The 21501-nt window shown below is 48.4% G+C and overlaps 1 protein-coding gene across 6 annotated transcripts in view; it reads left to right on the top strand.

The window, feature by feature from the left end:
- The window catches only part of ECT2 (epithelial cell transforming 2), a 1267500-nt gene that overhangs the window by 253508 nt on the left and 992491 nt on the right, over nt 1-21501 (top strand). For all 6 annotated transcript variants that reach the window (XM_069618731.1, XM_069618732.1, XM_069618729.1 and 3 more), the window contains one exon: nt 14790-14863. In XM_069618731.1, coding sequence (XP_069474832.1) covers nt 14790-14863 — 74 coding nt within the window. The remainder of the gene's footprint in view (nt 1-14789; nt 14864-21501) is intronic.

The following is a 21501-nucleotide window of genomic DNA, read 5'->3' as shown; positions in this document are numbered from 1 at the left end:
GACCAGTGATTGGTTACTACTGAGAAAGACAGATCAGACGAAACTGATACTGATTTTTTTCTTTACCGAGGATTCCCGGCCTGACGGGGAATATTCATGAGCACATGAATCCATGCCAGACCCATGCTGGAGAACAACAGTTACAGGTAAGTAACTTGTTCCATCCCTTCAATGGGCCCTCAGGACTTGCTGGTCCCAATTTTCGGGGAATATGTCGGATCTTCTGCACGTTCCGAGCAGAGTGGCTCAAGACCTACTATGGTGGGCTTGCAAGGACAATATTCTAAAGGGAGAATCTTTTTGTCAACCATGGCCGGAGATAACGGTAGTGACGGACGCCTCACTCACCGGGTGGGGAGCCCACATCAGCGATCTGACAATCGATGGTCGTTGGTCTCCATCGGAGTCCAAACTACACCTCAACCTTTTTGGAGCTGAGGACAATCAGACTAGCGCTGAAGTCCTTTCTGCTCTCTGTACGAGGAAAGAATTTCCTGATCATGACGGACAAAACAGTGGCCATGCAGTACCTCAACAAGAGACGTGTAGGGTCACTACCAGTGTGCAGAGAGGCAATGCAACTCTGGTTCTGGGCCATACAAGAAGGAATCTCTCTATCGGCAGTTCACCTAGCCGGAGAGAACACGGCGGCGGACGCTCTGAGCAGGCAGAGCAGTCTCCCACGAGTGGGAACTAGCTCAGGAAGTCCTTCAAGAGATATTCACCTTTTGGGGAACCCCTAAAGTGGATCTGTTCGCGACTGAGGTCAATCGGAAGTGCGATCAGTACTGCTCTAGGGGATGCGTTCGTAGTGGAATGGAAATTTCCACTCCTGTACGCATTTCCTCCAGTCCCTGTGATCCCTCACGTAATCGGGAGGTTGAGAAAGTTCAGGAAAACCATGATCCTAATTGCTCCAGATTGGGCCAGGAGGACATGGTGCCCCAGACCTTCTGGACATGTCCATCTGCCCTCCAATATGTCTTCAACAAAGAGAGGATCTTCTCTCGTAAGAGGAAGGTCTGGTTTTGCATTCAGAGGTCAAGGCACTCGGCCTTCACGCATGGTTTCTGAGAGGCTGAGATGTAAGGATTGGGACCTTCCGGACGACGTAATGGAGACTTGCTTTTGGATAGAAGGCCAGCAACAAAATCCTTGTACCGGTGTCATTGGAATAACTTCAGTAACTGGTGCAAGGATAAGAATGTGGATCCATTCCTATGTGGCACACCTATGGTGCTTTCTTTGCTATTACGTTTATCCAATCTGGGGCTCCAGATTGGTACAATAAAAGGGTACCTAGCGGCGCTTTCCATCTTTAAGCACTCCTCTGAAGTCTTATTCCAAGATACCATTGATTGTACCATTTTTGAAGGGTCTCACTAGGGTACCCCCAGTCCCATTCCATGTCCTGTTTGGGATCTAAATTTAGTATTAAGATTTCTTACATGCATTCCTTTTTGAGCCTCTGCATTCTTGTCCTGTAAGGCTTCTCACATTGAAAACGGTCCTACTAGTGGCGATTACATCAGCCCACACGGTGAGTGAGTTACAGACTCTCCTCTAAGCCTTCTCACACCATTTCCATAAAGATAAAGTAATACTCAGTCAAACCTTCATTCCTACCCATGGTAGGCTCTGACTTTCATCTGTCTTTCAAAATTACATTGCCATCTTTCTACCCTCCCCCTCATGCAGGTTAGGAGGAAGAAAGGCTTCACAGGCTGGACCCAAAAAGGGTGCTCAGCTTTTATATTTATAGACTTGTAAAGTTTCCGGAAAATGACTAACTTTTCATTGGATATACAGGCCACAAATTGGGCCTGGCAGTAAGATTTCCTTACCGTTCTGTAACGGTTTACCCTTGTATTTCGCTGCTAGGAATGTAGTCATATGCTCCAGAATTCCCAACCTACGTGTCCACCCGGGCTATGGTCCCTTCACCCCATGTATATCTACTCCAGCAACCAGTCAACCACAAGATGACTCCTGCTTGTAGTCGGCAGACTTTATCCAGAGGGATAGTTTTGGCAATTTGGGAATGTACAAACTGGCAGTTAAAGAACCACCAGATGGACCAAGAGCTCACTCCATAAGGGACATGGCAACTTCTGCGGCTGTTCAAAGGGGTGTCCTGGTGCAAGATCTGTGCAGCGGCCACTTGGTAGTCTATGCATACATTTGTAAAACATTGTTTCGATTCAACCTTGTCCCAAGGAGGTCTTTTTGCAAAGGCTGTTCTTTATACGCCTGCTTGGAATCAGTTCCAACTTGGGGGCTGGCTGTCCTGAAAGGACAGGTTTTAGGGGAGTTTTCCTAAAGTTCACTTGAGGTATGACTCTATAAAACCTATCCCCTGGTATACAGGTCCCCAACTCTTAATATAAATCTGTACAACCCAAACGATATGCTAGAATGCAGAGCAGCCAGGCTCATTTTAGGAGGATGTGAGCAATTCAAACTCCAAACAAACTATTACACACAGTTATAATAAAAAATACAAAATACATTTTTTTTATATACACAAGGCATGTAAGTAAATACTCTTTTCTTTTAAACTAATGCACATAGGAATTATTTGCAATATTTTTCATGGGTGACTGCTTCAATGGTAGTTGCTCGTGCTTCCAGTCGTTACAGAAAATGACACAAATGACAGTTCTACCTTATTACTTGTAGTGCTGTGCATTTGTTACAGAGAAATGATAGGTTCATTAACTTAGTAAAGTCACATCAGACAGTCTGTAGGAAGGAAAAGGAAGGTTATTAAACACTTTAGTGATAATTACTTTATAGCAACACTTCAAAGTTTTTAATGCTTTTGTAGTCCAATCCCTAACTATTCAAGAGTTCATCAAAGTCGGTGTAGGAGTGGAACAAACATTATGCAGCAGAAAAGGCAAAGATCCTCAGGATACTGTAGTCACTTAAGTAGAATACTTTAAGATAACAAATCCTTAAAAGGACACAAGTTGGGAAGCCTTGCTCAGAGGAATGGGTGGTCAACCAAACACCTTGCAACACACTCCAGTCGCCCTGGAGCCGATATTCGGCTTGAGGCAACTTCTACTGTTAGGGAGAATTCTCAGAAATGTGCTAATTCCCTTCTACCTTAGAGACCCCACAGCTCGTTTGCTGGACTTTAGGACTTTCCATTTTAATGCTGGAGAGAGACCTTTTTTCCCACTCTTGTATTTTTCTTTGATTTGAACACTTACTTTTGGTTTTGGAGTCTGACAAACTCCATAGGCATCATCTTTTTACTTTGTGAAACACAGCACCTTCAGTGCAGTGTTAGCGACAAGTCCTTTTGGATTTGTCAAAGGTTTAAATACCTTCTCTTGGAATAAACCACTGTTTCCAACAGCATGTAAAGTGAAATTTTACTTAACTTTGTAACTGTGTAGACCCAGCACACACTATCTTGCATAGAGTGCTGGAGGGGTTACTTGGTATCCCCTTTGTTTACTTTCTAATGTAACATTTTTGTTACCCTTTCTATAATGGTGGCAGTGGTTTGTTTTTCCTACCATTGTGCGTTTTTACTGCAGGCTGACTCCTCAGCTGCAGTATTGCACCCATGGATGCCCATTTTGTCAAAATGGCCCCGGTCTGTTTTTTTGCCATTTCTTGTTGAAAAGGTCTTTCTTGAGATTTACTATGCGCGCCAAACCAGTTTTGGTCCCTTTGTTCGTTTTGTCTTTGGCGGGGTTCAGCATGTCCGGCAGAGCAGGAAGTGTGCTTAGTCTCCTTTGTTATAGGAATGCACCCAAAGGTGATTGGCCGGCTGGCTGTCCTAGATGTGTGAGTGACATGCTGCAAATGAATGGGAGAAACCTGCATAAAAGGCGAGGTCTTTTGCTTGGAAGGCAGTCGACGACTGGACGAAGGAAAACAAAGAAGACTTGGAAGAGAAGCTTTCTGTAACTCCTGGACCGTTGGTTTGCCCGGTGAAGCCCTGCTGCTTTGCTGGAGCTCCGAATTCTGATAGACGATAGAATCCCTGGAAGGACGACTTCTCCCCTTGGGTTGGTGGGACCAATCGGCCCCAAGGCGAACTCTTACTGGAACCCCTCTCTATGCTGGTTGTACTACCATTGCTGCTGCAGGAACAGAGTGCCAGGGGACAGGAACACCAGAATAGAGCATCGTTTTAAAGTCGGATGCGAGCTCCACGAAGATCCTCTGGACTCCCTCGAAGTACGACTAACCAAGCCTGAGCCACCTCAACAGAATGGTGGACCTCCAGAAGCGAGGAAAGCCCACAAGGTTTCAGAGAACCACAGTGGTGTTTGCGAATACCTGAAACTGCGAAGTGCCGCTGATCTGAACTTTGTCCATTGCTGTTGCTGACCTTCGAATCCTAGTGCAGGAGTCCCCAAAAGTCCTCCCTTGTCACCACGACTGAGGCCCAGGAACAACAGGATCTGCCAGATTACAACAGAAGCCAGCTGGAACCATTTCTTCAGACCTTAGGTACTGTGAATTAAGGGGTACTTGCCTCTTGTTGTGTGGCTTGCTTGTTCTCAGTTGAGACTTGCATTGGCTGCCTTTTGCAGAGTTGCTTGCAGCTTTCCCTTCACAAGCCTCCCAGCCTGTGGCCCAACTGTGATTTCTTTCTCAACAAGAACTCTCTAACATTGTGCAAGACTTTTTACTTGCCTTCAAAAAGCGCCTGAGTACTCCTAGACTTTGCTCAATTGACATTGGCTGTCCTGGCTCCCTGAAGACACTAACCTCTGACTTTGTGTTTTAACTGTCCCTCCACAAAGGCATACATACTTATAGCTGGGAAAGGGTTAACACCACAGTGCATTAGGGGGGTTCAAAAGTGCTTACCTGTTTGAGAAACTTGTTTCCTATTCACCCTTTTCCTTTTTGCTTTAACTTCAGTGTTACCAATTCAGTGTGCTGGCTTTTGAAGTCACCTGAGGGTGTAGGAATCTGCGTGCCATCCCAAAAGGGCATCTACTTACTGTATTGAACTGAAGGAGTGTATTTTGAAGATTATTATTATTGTTGCCAATTGCTTCCTTCTAAAGGTTTATTTAAACTGACAAATTAATAACTATTTAATCAAGACACCTTGAGTATAAGTGTTATTTGAATACTTGTCACTGTAAAAAAAAAACTGTTTCAACCCTAGAGCTCACATTGACCCCTCTTGAGATAAGCCCGACAGGCCTATACCAAAGGTTGGGTTAACTATTGCCAAGAGGACAAGGTTGTTGTAGTCTCCCACAGGGTTACTACATGCAATCGTGCCGAACATCTACCTTGAGCCCCGCAGTAGTTTAGAAGTAAATGCAGATGGTTCTTTCCTGTGCGGCAGCGACTGACCTGGTCTCCCGATTCCTTGGTCTGGTGACGAAAGGAAGGATTCTGAATGGGATGTCGCAGCAGCAGTAGTGAGAGAGGACCCTTTCCAAGGATTTCTTCAGTCTTCCATTTCGGTCTGTGGTTTTGGCGCCTTTTTCTCAGCGCCAACAAAACTGTTATCGCTCAATTTGGTCTTCGTTCTTCAGTCCTGCACTCTGGTGAGGTGACTTGGATGAGTGGGATCATGCTTCTGGAGGTCCAACTGGAGCTCGCCAAAGTTTTGGGTGTATTTGTCAATGCAAAGATGTTGCACTGTGTATAGTTTGGAGGTCCCATTGTATTCACCGTTTGCAGCCCTGGAAGGTCACAGGACCTCTGGGGATGGCTCGAGCTGCAGTTACTCTTGGGGCTGGTTGGTCCCACCAGCCAAAGGGAAAGAATGGTGGTCTTCGGAGCTCCTCTGTTGATGAGAAAACTGTCACTTCACGGTTACTGAAGGGTCTGCCGGAGGCTCTGGTCATCTTCAGATCTTCTGTTAGAGTGGTCCATCTGCCTTAGGAACGTCACCTTTTTATTCAGATTTCCCATTCACTCCTTTGCAAACTCTTCCAGCAGTTTACAGAAAGGGGTGGGTAGCTGTGACACCCAAGGGTTCCTGCCAAAAGCAAAACTTAAACACAGACACTCTCAGAATGGTAGAAGGGCTAACGAGGACAACCACGAAAGAAATGGCGAATAAATATTGGCGGCCCCCCCCACCTTGGACAGAATGTACAAATACCCTTGATTCTTCACTGCTGGATGGCTACAGTGATCGGCTTTAGGTCTTAAGCTGGAATATGTCTCTTTGTAGGTGTCTTTACTTCAAAGACGATTGGAAGAATTGCTTCAGGAGTAGTCATCTTATCGCAAATTTGAGATAGTCTCGCCCGAGCACCATTCAAACTGGCAGGAACGGTCAAATCGTGGTCCACCTCAGGCCACCACAGACACACTTGACCAGGATGGAGACTGGGACCAGTCCATCCCAACACCCACAAACCCAAACCGCTGCCTGGACAAAGTGGAGGCTTTGCCTGGGAAAGAGCTTAGGATATGTGGCAAATCCGTCCTTGAGTGCAAGAAGGAGGCCAAAAGGTGAAATGACAAAGGACAGGCGAAACCTTGTGGCACTGCATTTTAAAGTAAATGGTACTCCTAAAAGGCATTGGGTGGTATAATGCAGGAGCGCGCTAGAATGTAAAACATAGTACATAAATATCTGCTGCCAACTGCCAGTCATGAACATATCATGCAAGTCAACAAAGTTACCAAAAGGAACGAAAGGATACACATTATGCCCACTGCACTTCACTGTAAGGTGATGTGTAAACAATGAGCACAGTTACCCTGCACTGAAACGTTTGCCCCATTTACCAGGGTCCAAATAGTGTCTGGAAGACGAAGTGCATTACCATTCAAATAATTGCCTGATCCGCCAGTCCATTTTCATTGTTTGATTATGCTGGTTAAGAAGGCTGGGAGTGTGTCCTTGGTACCTGGTAGGACCAGTACTGGCAGGGAAGTTGAAGTGGAGCTGTCCAGGCCCCCTCCACATTCTAACCAGGTTGATGTCTTGACCTCTTGCGTGGGGACATGAGTGGTAGCTGGCTGTACACAATTAGACATCCCCTACCTATTTGAATGTTGCATGTCCCTACCGTGGGGGATGGGGGGGAGGGTGCTGCCTCCCACCCCATAAAGCTTGAATTTAGGCTAGGACAGAATCTCTTACCATTTTGCAGAGTTGGCCATGGATTCCAAGTATCTGAAGGAACACCAGTGTAACACCGTAGGACTGTTCCCTCCTCCAACATTGGCAAAACAAACGTACCTAATGTGTAGCTCTGCTTTATTGACTGAGCCAACCTAAACTTTGTGCCTCCCTCCTTTTGAAGTAGTCGAGCAAACCAGTATGAAGTCCTGTTTTCAATCCTTGCTGTGGCATTGCTTGGAAGAGTTATGTGCTACATTTTGTTTGCTTTCTTCTTCAGCTGGACTTCCTAGTTGCATGGACGCCTGCCCCTCTTGGTACGGGGACAATGCAGGAATTTTCCCTGTGCTGTTAAGACGTCAGATTAAGTGAGAGATGGGGTATCTAGGTACTGGTGTGCTATAGGCCAACCTTAGTTTGGATTGACACTGATACTTAAGAAGTGTAAGGCTGCGAGACAGGTAGCAGTGGTGAGTAACCCCAACCCACCTCTAAGTAAATGGATGAGAAATCTGTTACCCTCGTCCACGCTCTGCACTTAGAATTACAAGAACAAGAAGGCACACAACCCACCAATGTGTATAAATCGCCTGTTTAACAGTGTTGAGGGTTATTTTACTGAAAAAGTTCAATCGGCAAATGTTAATACTGATTGGATACAGTAAGAGTAACAATGGGCATCGATTTACATCCAATAGTTATAGACCACAAGAAACCTGTGCATAGTTGTCTAAAATGTCAAACACTATTCTAAGCCTGCGAGTCAGGCACATTGTTACTTAGTAATCCAAGATCTTCAACATAGATCTCTTAGGTATCAGATGCACTGTTTCGAATGCCTGAAAAGCAGGCGCACTGTAGCCACCTTGATTGTCATATGAAGTACATGTATTCACATCGCCTAAAGACCGGGCACACTATTGTCTGTAATCCAAAGAGCTTGTACATGGGCCTCTTAAGTATCAGATACACAGTTTAGCATTGCCTGAAACTCAGGCACACTATAGCCACATAGGTTGCTTGGATATCAAAAGCTTGTATGTACATTACCTAAAGACCGGGCCCACTGTTGCCGACACGTGTTTGGACCCGTGGGGTCGTCAGGACAAAATTTAAAATTAACCTCCATTACACTTTATACATTCATTGAACGCAACTAAAATGTCCAAAAACTTGATCTTGTGAAATAATGTTACTGTGAAACATAGTAGAGGTGGAGAGGACAAAACAAAGGTGAGAAGAAAAAAGAAGAAATTGTTTTAGCGAATTGCTTTAACATCCATGTCGTATAACTGATATTCATTCCACATCTGTATCATGTTTGCATTACCAATTTAACGTCTAGTTTTCACTATTTCAGTGAAACCCACTCCACATTCATTACGGATCAACTTGGATTCAATTTAAGACTTTTGGGCACCCTCTAGCAGATGGAAAAGAAAATGTCTGGTGCTCTTAACCTGCCTCTGCAGAATAAATTAGATTCATGAATTCAAACGTAGAATTAAATAGTGAATCAATATGCAATGAGGCTTTCTGGATGAATCCTCTAGACTGACCGTATACAGATGCATGTAATTGTAGAAAAAGCACTGATTAACAGTGAACAATTGTGAATTACCTATTTCGTGGTCTCATAGGTGATGGCACACAGTGTCCGTGTGCGATGCTAGTAATGTAATGCTGTCAATCCAAACTGTGTGCAGTTATGTCAAACACGTCGAATTACAAAAATGTTGAAAAAATGTCCATTTTTTCGAAAACTTTCTTTTTTTATTTACTTTTTTTTTTAGTTCTGCAAGTAAAAAAAAGGTTAAAACAGAAAAACAATTTAAAAAAGGGGGTTTGGTGGGGGGGGGGGGACCCTACCCATTTCAAACAAAAAAACAAAGAAAAAGGAATTCGGGGGGAAAAAAAACATTTCGACATTTTGACTTCCAACATTGTTTTTCAACATTATCACTATAGAACAATCCAAACTCTGGCGTTTGAATGGTTTCTCTGTTTGGATTTCCTCACTGCTAAGTGCAACAACCCCAGTAAGTGTCATACACATTTAGTTTCAAAGAACGTGTATCTGGTTAGTGACTGTGGATTTGTAATTGCATGCTCCTGCTGTTCTGCTTACTTATTTCTTAGTGTTTCTCCTGACTGTGTTCACAATGATATTGACTGGTGTGATAAGATGAGACTCTGCAAATAGTATTGGTTTTCAGGCCTTCCTGGTTAGTCAAATCAGCTTTGCCACTACGAATCTATTAGAAACGACATGCCTCTACTCCTGTGTTACCGAGCATTGTGTGGTTGAATGTGTTATTTGTACCATGCAATTCGCGTAAACTGCACTACCAGTGCTGTTTGTGCTTACCTAGGTGTGGCTTTTGAACCAATTGGGTGTCCACACCCAATATTCTGTCTTTGCACAAAAATACATGCTGAAAATTAATCAAATACTTGGTTTTTACTATTGCGGCCGTCCAACCAGAATTAGGAAATTACTAATACTAGCGCTCAGTAAACAGAGGAAAAGAACAGAGCGTTAACATGCGCTCACCTGAAATTGAATTAATGAGAATGCTGACTCCGCCTCAAATGCGACCTCACTCTGCTCTGGCAAAGGCCGGTCTCAGGGAACGTCCTTTGATTTATACATCTCCGCTTGGTATCACCTGATGGGTCACGTGTTGACGAAGGAGTCTGTTACTGTAATTTGACATCTGTGTGTTTGTGTACATGATGTAAGTAACTCAATACGGAGGTTAATATGAATTGCCGTGAACAGGTCAGCAGGAATACATCAAAGATGTTATGGTGCAAGCCCAAAACATGTTGGCTCAATAATGCCACTATTTGCTACGGATTAATCAGCTTGAGGGTGCCCAAACAAAATTTGTGCAACATGGCATACAGCTGCTTCCTTCTAGCCAAACCTTTAGATGTCGGGAAAAATTGATTGATTAAGCATCTCCGTATCCGAACAATTTCCCTTGTTGGAATAAATTAAATAAATTTGTACATTTCAAGATCGTGAATTGGTTGCGTCAGTCAGAAGTATGCATCATTTGCCAACTTAGATGTTTGAAACTTGGGTTAAATCAGGAGCATGAGCTTAATGTCTGTCTTTGAATTGTAAATGGCTCTGTAGGGGTTCCAATGCATATAGATGTTCAGACGTACAAATTTATTTTATTTATGCCAGGAAAATCTACCCTGGACCTCCTGTCCCACCTTCTGCCCCAGCTGTTCCTATGCAGGTCCCAGTGGTGCCACCTCCTCCGCTCCCTACTGGACCTCCTCCACCATTCCCTCTACCCCGTTGTCTCCTATAGAGAAGACACCGGCAGAGCGGGACAACACTATAAAACCTGAGGCGGTACGCATGGAGGACCAGTCTTCTGTTCCCGCTTCGTTTTAATGACCCTAAATCGGATCAGGATAGCGATGAGAAGCCCCGCTCTGTTAGAGCATTCCATGACCGTGTCCTGGATATGATGGCCCAGCTTGATATCCCAGAACCCTAGGCCCCCACTCCACAGGAGGGGGCGCTTTCTGGAGCCTTTACCCTGTCACCTCAGGAGCACACGACCTGTTTCTTAAGAAGGAAGTCTTGGCTGTGGCCCGTAAGGTTTGGTAGAAACCCCACCCTGGGCGACACCTCAACAAGAGGATTGACGCTCGATACTCCACGACTCTGAGTTGATGGCCTTATCGGCTTGTCCGCTCCCTCCCTCAACGGTGGTGACAGCAGCCACCCTCCAGTCCAAGCCAGCTTCTGCATCTTCCACGGCAGCAGCCCAAATCCTTTCCAAGGAGGAGAAGCTTCTGGACTCCTTGGGCAAGAAGGTCTTTGCCAATTCGGCGCTCCAACTTTGTCAAGCTAACACCAAGCTCATCCTGGTAGCAGCCAATCTGAGGCTGTGGAAAGAGTTAGCCGATTTCCAGGAGTGTATTCCTGCGAATAGGTGGGACGACTTTAAAGCCTGTTTGTGGGACGCCAAAGTGTTGGCATGGGATCTATTGGAAGCTGCAGCAAACCTCTGCTCGAGGCGTTATGTTCGGGTTGACACTTCCTCAAGGCGTGGCTCCACGCAACTTAGTTCTCAAAGGAAGTGCAAGACCAAGTACTGGACCTGCCTTTTGATGGCAAGGAATTGTTCCATTCTTCTACAGATGAGGAACTCACAAAGACGAAAGCGAGTACCCAAATCGCCAAATCTTTTTCGGTCCTGACAAAAGCTCCAGCTAAGGCCCCTTATGCAGTCAGGGTCCCAGACTCTGTCCTTCTCTGGATTCAGGGGATTTCAGGATTGGCGTACTAAAGCCTCGGTTGGTGGGCCCCGTCGAAAGCCGCAACGGCAAGGTGGTCGGTTTTTCTCTCGTCCATCAGCCTCCTCTCCAGGGACGGGTAGTCTCCCTGCCGACAAGTCATCCAAATGCCAAATGATAGATCTGGTTGGTCGCACAAGGTTCCGGTGGGAAGAGGAATCTTGTCTCATCCGCCAGTTCACCGACAGCCTAAGGTGTAACAGGAGCTGGACGAGAGATTGGAGATTGATCAATGCAGTCTGTGGGCAAGGACTGTGTACGAGCCAATAGTCCACATTTGGGTATACATGAACGCCCTGCAGCCTGAGGAAAGCTGCAATGACGGACATCTTCGTAAAGCCACGCAGCGCCAAAAGGGAGCACACAGAACTGGAAATGTTCCCCCTCCCAGGGAGAATCACCAATATTTCCGATGCGTCCTCCATATCAGGATGTGAATATATGCGTCCTGAAGGTCCACTACACTGAGCCAGACGCCCTTCCGAAGAGAGGACTTTATTTGGCAAGGTGTGATCATCTTGAATTTCTCTTGGGGAAGAGAAAGGTTGAACTGGGAAAGATGGAGGATAGTGCGCAGGCCAGCCTGGCGGTTTCATATCAATTAGCTGCAACTCCTGGCTGTTCTGGCGCTCAAATCCTGTCCACCGTCCATCACGAACAAGGTAGTCTGTATTAGCACTGACCATTCTGTGGCGATGTTTTACATCAACAAGCAAGGTGGCACCAAGTCACCTCTCCTTGTGGACCTAGCTATACAGATTTCGGAATGGGCCATCTAGCACAAGGTTTGGCTCCTGGCTGTACACATTCCGAGTCACATTGTGGCTGTAGACTTTCAGCATCTGCCGATTCTTCTCCGATCAGATTGCCGTTGATTCCCGACATGCTTCACCAGTGCGAGCACCAGATGTGGCATCCCTCCACACAATTGTTCAGCTTGGCGGCCTAGTGCCTGAATTCAGATCTTTTGCGCAGTTTAATTTGTCCGGGGACAATATGCGCATTATCCAAGCGGCCAGAACCTACGAGGGCTCAATATAAGAAGAAATGGCTGTTTTTTTTTTTTCCCACTGGTGCTTAAACATCTTGACCCCAGACACGCTACGGTTGACACTGTTCCATCATTCGTGTCTCACCTCGCAGCTTTGGGTATTCATGTGTTGTCTTGCTGGACTTACTTATCTGCCATTGCGGCTTACCTGTCCTTTGACAGCTGTTACTTTTCTTTGACTGATTCTGCGGGTCTTCTGCATCTTTTCCCACCAGTGCGCACTCCTCATCCCAAATGGGATTTGAATGTGGTCCTCACCGCGTTATGCCATAAACCATTTGAACCCATGGCCACTGCCGATCTCAAATACCTTTCTTGGAAGGTTGCTTTTCTGATCGCATTGACATCAGCGAGGAGGGTAAGTGAGCTCCAAGCTTTCTGTGGAACATCCGTTCCTCAGCTTCCATAAGGATAAGGTTGTGCTCTGCACTCATCCTTCTTTCCTGCCTAAGGTGGTTACCGATTTCCATTTGAACCAATCGATTTCTTTACCTGTCTTTTTTTTTTCCTAATTCGGCATCGGATGGCCAGAGTCTTGCACAACTTGGACTTCGGGCGACCCCTGAAGTTTTACCTCGACAGAACAAGTGAACTCAGGGGCTCCTCACAATTCTTTGTCACATTTGGAGACCCGAAAAAGAAACCGGCTTCCAAGGAGACTATCTCCCTCTGGATTGCCTCCTGCATCTCAAAAGCCTATAGCATCCAGGGCATTCAAACTCCGAATAGGCATCCATGCTCATCTGGTACGTGGCAAAGCGTCTGCTGTTGCCTTCCAAAAGTAGGTTACTTGGGGAAACCATCGCCAAGGCGGCTATGTGGGCTTCCCCATCTGCTTTTTGTGAGCATTACTGCTTGGACCTGAGCTCCAGGGCTGATGCCCAGTTTGGCCAGGCTGTTCTTAAGAACTTATTCCAGTAAGGTTTTTTTTCCATCCACTCAAACTAAGTATGGAAAGGGGATGAGACGTAGGAGTATAACAAAGTTACTCACCGTAGTGACTACCTTGTTCCCCTTTGCTCCATACGCCCGCCCGCTGTCCCCTCTAAAAAGTATCCTCTATTATTGCTTAAATGGTCTCTGACCTGGCGATGGAGAAGGACTGAAGGGCGATACGCGGGGCTGAGCTCAGGAGGGTGGGGTTACGGCCACGTACGGTACCCCGCATAAAAATAAAAGGACAAATTCAATTTTTTTAATGCTTTTTACAAAAATGCTCTCGTCCCGAAGGACGGAATGTCCCACAAGTATGGAGGAAAGGGTACTGTGGACTAGTAGCAAGGTAGTCACTACGGTGAGTAACTTTGTTATCTCCGAAGACTGCAGTAGATTGCTTGGTCTTGTTACTAAGTGAGCTATTGGCGTTGACTTTTTGTGTGGAAAAACACTTGCCGGTCCACTGGGTTGGATTCTCAAACTCCCACACAAAGTGCTGGTTCTGAAACCCAATACTTTGGTTTGCAATATTTCTCATAGGTTTGCTCCGGGTAACTTGGTGTTGTCAAACCAGTCATTGTTTATATATGGTGTTCCCCATTTGCCAAAGATCTGCTTTCAGTGTGGATACCATGGTTATAGTAGTGATTGGAGCATTTTCCGGTGCCAGTGGGAACACTTTTTTTACCACCGCCTGATTGGTGGTCACTTTATTTCCTCAGGGTGCATTGCATTCTTTAAAACTAATGCTGTACTTGTAATTTCGGATGGTGTGCTCGGTAAAGTCTCATCTACACGAGTACCAGGTTGCAGAATGGGTGTTCCTGTGACACCTAACTCCTGCCACTGCTTACTTAGTAAGAAAACAGTTTTGAGGTGTATTGCTCTTGCCGGTGTTAGATTTACTTTTTTCATAAGACTTGTGCATCCTCACTATAGCACTTAATGCCATTCCTGCAGATACTTAAAATGGGACAGGCATTATGTGAAAGGTACATGTGTAACACTCCTAATTTGTACCCTTGGAGCCTTCCTCGCAATTGCCACCCCTTACATTTTTATTCGCTACTGATTTATTAATTACCTTTCTCAACCTTTTCATTTTTTTTTAAGTAATTGCAGTGAAAATGTGTTTTGTCCTTTACAGACCAAACAGTATTTTTATGCATCACGTAGTGCTGTAGGATACATTGCAGGATGTGAAATATTTTTCAATTACTTATGGGTTTCAGTAGTTATTGAAGAAAGATTTAATTCGCCTAAGGCTGCACCTTCTAACCACACAAGTCTCTTTTGCAAGATAATGTAGGATGCAGCCCAATACTTTGCAATCCTTGGTGAATAAACAATGTTGGCATATACCACCACTGACCATTTTTATTTGCATTCATTTGTGTTTTTTAGGTTGCAGTGAGTCTTGGTACTCCCATTATGAAATCTGGTTGGATTCTGAAAGCCTGGGAGAAAAGAAATGAAGTGTACGTTTTAATATATCCTGAACTATTGTGTGCATGTTGCTTGTAATACTGAGTTTGCCTCTTAAACTCCTTGTGCATATTACATATTGGGAGCCTTCAGCTGGACTGTGCTTTAGGATACTGAAACTACTCCAGCATTGTGCCAGTTGTAGGGCTCCTTGCCCTGCTTTTTCCAGCTGATCTTGGGATATCAACACCATTGTTGCTGAGAAGGGAATGGCACGTTTGTGGAGCATGGCATTTTAAACAAAGATGAGTAAACGGGCAAGCAATAATATGTGGCTTTTTTGGCCTTGCACATATTACATTGCTTTCCTTCTGTTTCCCCTCTTTATCTGCTGATAATCTGGACATGACTTGTGTCAATTGAGATATGCATGTTTTTTCTTCTGGAATAAAGACCTAGTTCTTCCACATTTCACGAAGCACGTGTTCAGTTCCACGTAGTAATCTGGGCCCAGTGCTCATTCCCTGTACTTTGGGCTGGAGCAACGTTGGCCGGTTTGTGTATTGTGTGACAGGCTTCCAAATGTTGGTTTCTGCATGATTTAAATCCAAATCTTCTGCACCATTGTTGGGAAAGATGTGTGCTTTTTTAGTTTTCCCTCCATTGGCATCAATAGATCACCCACATCTTTTTGCTATTGTTTGATTCCTGGCCTGGCCTGGGTCTTCTGTTTTGAAGTCACTGGTTAGTCCCTATGGATGCCAGTATAAGGGGGAGGTGGACTTCTCCAGCATGGGGTCTGGCATGGATTCGCATGCTCATGAAGATTCCCCGTCAGGCCGGGAATCCTCGGTAAAGAAAAAATCAGTATCAGTTTCGTTTCTGATCTGTCTTTCTTAGTAGTAACCAATCACTGATCTCTGGATCATACTGCCCCCAGCCAATGACTGCCTTCTACCTAAGCCTCTCCCCTGGCAGCCATCTTCAGATTTTTACCACACGTCCAAGTTTTAGCTCTCGAGCTTTTGCTGCGTTTTCGCTTTTTTTCAGAAGAATTTTCCAATTTTTGCGGTTAATCGAGCTATAAGCTCCACCGTTTCTACTTCCGATAACTGGGACCCGTTTCGGAATTCTTCTACGCCCCTCAAGGGTGAAGTTTTCGTCGAGTTACGTTTCTTGGAAGATTCCAGAAGATCTGTGGCCTACCTCAACGGACATGGCCCAGGACAAGGGTAGCTCGACGCCCGGATCCAAGCTGTTTAGGAGCTGCCCAGGATGCGGATTGCAAACTGTTTTCAAGGAGGACGAGCATTCGAGATGTCTCTACTGCCTTCATGAGGACAAGATGCACGTGGAGGAGGATTGTGCATTCTGCAAGAACCTGTCGGAACGGACCAAGCAAGATCGTCGTTCCCGCCTCGCCGCCTGGCTGGAGAAGGGCACAGCAGGTGAGAAGGCGAAGAAAAAGTCTGAGCGGTCTTCGAAGTCCTGTGAGGGCGCCCCAGTGACGGGGGCCCAACAGAAGGCCAAGCACCGCGAGTCCGCGGGCACCGAGAGTGCCGAAAGGTTGGGCTCCTCAGCTGCCAGGCAGGGCGTGACTTCCTCGGCACGATCAACCACGAGCCAGCGCTCTGGTTCGGCGAAGAGGAAGTCCGAGAACCCGGGTAAGCTTCTGGAGAGGCCCCGGTCGATCTCGAAGGGAGCCGAGGGGGAGCGAGGCGATGACCCTCCCCTCAAAGCGAAGGCACAGGACGCACCTAAGGTGGTGAGGGCCTTGATCCACACGGCAAAGGCCTCTATCGAGGTTGTCGCAGTGGCCCTGGCAAAGCCGGCAGAGGCTATGCCAGTGGAGGCGGCCTCGGGGCCCAGAGTTTCCCTGCCACCGCGGAGGAAATCCTCTTTCCAGACCATCGTGAAGACCCCAGCGGAAAAAGAGGGGTGGGGTGGTGGCCATTACGGACTCGGATTCAGCTTCCAAGGAGGATCCGGTGGAAACCGTGAAAGGCCTCAACGAGAGGTTCGAGAAGGTTCGATCCCATGGGGAGGTTCCCACTGATGTGATGGAAGATAGCGACGACGAGGGCCCAGTGGAGCAACCATCCCGTCCGTCGCAGCCATTACCCGAGCCCCAGGATAGCTCGACGGCCATTTTGTTGGCGATCCAATCCTTATGTACTGAGAAGGACAAGGTTACCACGGACCCCGACGGAGGATCCAGAACCAGGCCCGTTGGGAAGCCCTCCGAACAAGCCGAGGAGAGTCCACCCCGCTCCGGCCTTCGTGCCCGCTAGGTCTGTGGACCCCTCATCCCCCTCGCCGGACCCCCGGGAGGATACAGCGACGGATACGGGGACGGACGGCGGCGGCGATGACACAACGGATATCCCGTCATCACCCCCCACACCCTCTCTCCCTCGGGCCTCTCCGCCCGATGAAATTGGCTCTTTTCACGCCATTATAGACGGGGCATCCAAGCTCTTCCAGCTCTGCCCTGAGGAACAGAAAAAGGAAGGTTTTCTTTACCAACGACGAGAGGCCAAGAGAAAGACGGTCCTCGCGGTGCCGTTGCTCGACGACATCTGGGACGAAGGGCTGGCTGTCCTCAAGAACCCTTCCACGACAGGGTCGGGTACGAGAAGTACCGGGTCCCCGATGCCGCCCCATTGTGCCTCAGGGCCCAGCCCACGCCGGACTCTGTCGTCTCGGCCAAGAAGAAAGCAGCAGGTGCAGCGGCTTCAACGTCCACTTCCCCGCCAGACAGCGAGGGCAAGAAGTTGGACTCCATGGGACGACGAGTCATGTCGGCGGCGACTACGATTAAGGCGGCCAATGCCTTAGCGATTGTGGCCCGTTACGACAGGGAGCTTTGGTCAAGATAGCTCCTCTACTAGACTTCCTGCTGGACGACAAGAGGGCGGAGGCCCTACAGATTCTGCAGGAAGGAGAGGTGGCGTCGGATCATGCCATAACAGTGGCAACGGACATTGCCAATACTGGATTTTGCCAACTGGGCAACGGGGTTTGCCTCCGACGATGGCTCAAGGCAACAGACTTTCGCCAGGACGTCCAGACCAGAGTGTTGGACATGCCTTTCGACGGCAACAACCTGTTTGGAAAGACGGTGGCTGAGTCCCTCCAGGCCATCAAGACAGAAACAGAAATAGCCCAAGCCCTATGAGTCCTTCAGCAACGGCGGCCCTTTCGGAGCTCTGGAGGCAGACAGGGAGCCTCCAAGGGATCCAGCGGCGGCTCCTCTACTTACCGCCAGGCGGCCCGCTCCTCACCCCAGGAGGCCGACAGAGGCCACGGCAAGCAAGGATGGTCTTGCCGCCGTCGGCAAGAAGGCCAAGGCGGCAAGGCCTCTTCCAAGCAGGACTGAACCGGACGTAGCGTCGGGCCCCACCGAAGCAGCCCGGTGGGAGGCCGGCTGACAAAGTTCGTCAGCGTGTGGGAGTCCATCGCCGACCGTTGGGTGCTGGACACCCTGGCCCGCAGACACTCGCTGGAATTTCAAAAGAAGTGCCCTCGCATTCCTCCCGTGGCCAGGAAGGAGAATCACGTCCCTCAACTGCTGTTGGAGGTAAGGGTGATGCTCAGGAAGGATGCCATCGAGGCTCCGAGGCTCCGGAGTATACTCAAGATACTTGCTCGTCAGAAAGAAGACAGGTGGTTGGCGCCCCATCCTGGACCTGCGTCGGTTGAACAAGTACATCAAGGCACAAATTCAGGATGGTCACTCTCCAGCACGTGCTGGGACAGCTAGAGGAGGGCGACTTCCTATCGTCACTGGACCTGGAGGATGCTTACTTCCACATCCCTATTCTAAAAGGACACAAAGTTCTTCGGATTCGTAGTCCAGGGGCGTCGCTACCAACTCAGAGCCCTGCCATTCGGATTAAAGTCGGCACCCAGGGTGTTCACCAAGTGCCTCGCACCTGTGGCAGCGTGGCTGCGCCTGCAAGGGATCCACGTCCACCCCTACCTGGACGACTGGCTAATCCGTGCAAGGTCAAGAGAACTCGCTGTCGAACACACAGCGAGGACCATCCGCCTGCTCACAGAGCTGGGATTCGCCATCAACTACCCCAAATCCCATCTGGTCCCGTCGCAGGTGGCACCGTTTCTGGGAGCAAAGCTCGATACAGTGAAGCGATTGGCATCTCCGTCGGAAGAAAGGACGAAGGCCATTTTGGGCAAAGTGCAGCGCCTGTTGGCCACGGATGTGGCTAGAGTGAGGTTCATCAAGTCCCTCCTCGGGATGATGTCCTCATGCATCTACCTTGTGCCCCTTTGCAGACTTCGGATGCGTCCGCTACAAGAGTTCCTCGACACCTGCTGGATTCGAGCGGCGGGCAGCTTCGAAGACAGGATCCCGCTGGACGAGGAGTTCTGTCAGGCGATTCTATGGTGGGGTGCCCGTGCGCACCTCGCGGCAGGCATGGACTTTCAGGCCCCAGCGTATCAGGAGACGGTAACGACGGACACCTCCCTGGAGGGATGGGGGGGGCAAGAGGCCTCTGGCTCCCAGAGGAGAGGTCTCTTCACATCAACATCCTGGAGCTACGAGCCGTGTTCTGGGCGCTCAAATCGTTCCTTCCGTCCCTCAAGGACAAAGTGGTGAGGATCTTCACCGACAACACCACCACAATGTTCTACATCCGGAAGCAGGGGGGCACCAGATCCCCAACCCTATCCAAGGAGGCCCAGGATCTGTGGCACAGGGCCGTCGCCCAGGGGATGTTGCTGGTTCCCTTCCACCTGGCAGGAATAAAAAACACCATCCCGACTCACTCAGCAGGGAGTTGCGCTCGTGCCACGAGTGGGAACTATGCCAGGACCACGTGGATCGGCTCTTTCAACGGAGGGGCAAACCCCAGATCAACCTGTTCGCGACGAACTCCAAGTGCCAGAGGTTCGCACAACCGAGGAGCATGGGCAATGCTTTCTCGTTCCCTTGGGACGGCCTGTTCCTGAACGCGTAACCTCCGTTGCCGCTCCGTCTCATCAACCAACTCAAGAGGTCCAGGTGCAGGATGATCATCGTCGCACCGGCGTGGCCGAGGCAGATCTGGTTCCCGGACCTTCTGGACTTGTCAGCGTCCCCACCTATCAAGCTGGCGATGGACGCAGATCTTCTCTCCAGAGAAGGAGGCGCCATTCTTCATCACGACCCGGAGTCGCTGAACTTGCAGGCTTGGCTCCTGCAACACTAGAGTTTGGAAGGTACGATATCCCAGCTGACTGCAGAGAGGTTTTTGCAAAAGCCAGGGCGTCCAACTCTCAAATGCTATGGACGTAAGTGGAAGAGGTTCTCTGTCTGGTGCCGTGCACAGAAGATTAACCCTCTTGCGGATTACGGCCCCTCAAGTATTCCTGTACCTACTTTTCCTAGCCAAAGCTGGACTGGCTCACGCCTCCATCAAGCTACATCTGGCTGACATTTCCCGATACACCAGAACTACAGGACGGGCGTCCTTGTGGTCTCATAGTCTGCTGAAGGAATTCATGAAGGGACTATTCCGATCGTTCCCGCCGGTGAGGGCCCCTGCCCCGGCGTGGGAGCTCAACGTGGTGCTGACCAGGCTCATGGGTGCCCCATTCGAGCCTATGCATTTGGCGCCGTTTAAGTTCCTGTCTTGGAAGACAGCATTTCTTGTGGCCATCACCTCTGCACGACGAGTGGGAGATATCCAGGCCCTATCTTGTAAGCCACCATACTTGACTTTTCACGACACGAGGGGGGTGCTGAGGACGCACCCCTCCTTTATGCCCAAGGTGCCGTCGGACTTCCACCTCAACAAGCCCTTGGTGTTGCATGTTTTCTTCCCGTCGCCTTCGTCGCCGGCCGAGAGCACTTTGCACTCGCTGGATGTGGCTAGAGCGCTGAAGTTCTACGTGGATCGCACGAAGAGTTTTCGGAAGACATCACAGCTGTTTGTGAACTTTGGACCTGTGAATCAAGGGAAGGCTCTCTCAAAGGCTTCAATTTCCAGATGGCTCTCTGGCTGCATCATGCACTGTCACCGGTTGGCAAACCGACCGCTGTCCTGCCGTCCGAGAGCCCATTCGACCAGAGCGATCGCTGCTACCACGGCGTTCCTGTCTGGTGTGCCCCTGCTGGACATCTGCAGGGCTGCTACGTGGAGGTCGATGCACACCTTCACAAGATTCTACTGCGTCGATCGGGACTCCAGGTCGGAGTCCAGGGTCGGCCAAGCAGTGCTGCGCAACCTGTTCGCCTAAGGTGAGCCTGGTGAGGAGGTAAGAATTGCTTAATGTTGAGTTTTGGATGTAATGCTTAATGTTGAGCCTTTGCCAACTCCCGTGGTTGTGCATGTGTATACTGCTATGTATTCTATTCATGAGCATGTGAATCCATGCCAGACCCCATGTTGGAGAAGGAACAAGTTACTTACCTGTAACTGTTCTCCAGCATGGATTCACATGCGAACCCTCCCGCCTACCCCTCTGCGGCTATTCACTTGGTCATACTGCTACTTTGTGTGCTACCAAATCTGAGGATGGCTGCCAGAGGTGGGGCTTAGGGAGAGGGCAGTCATTGGCTGGGGGCAGTATGACCCAGAGATCAGTGATTGGTTACTACTAAGAAAGACAGATCAGAAACGAAACTGATACTGATTTTTTTCTTTACCGAGGATTCCCAGCCTGACGGGGAATATTCAGGAGCATG

Source organism: Ambystoma mexicanum, chromosome 10, assembly GCF_040938575.1.
Source record: "Ambystoma mexicanum isolate Mex_15411 chromosome 10, UKY_AmexF1_1, whole genome shotgun sequence".
Taxonomy (NCBI): Eukaryota; Metazoa; Chordata; class Amphibia; order Caudata; family Ambystomatidae; genus Ambystoma; species Ambystoma mexicanum.
Note: the sequence above shows the minus strand (reverse complement) of the source record. Positions and strands in the feature narration are given on the sequence as shown.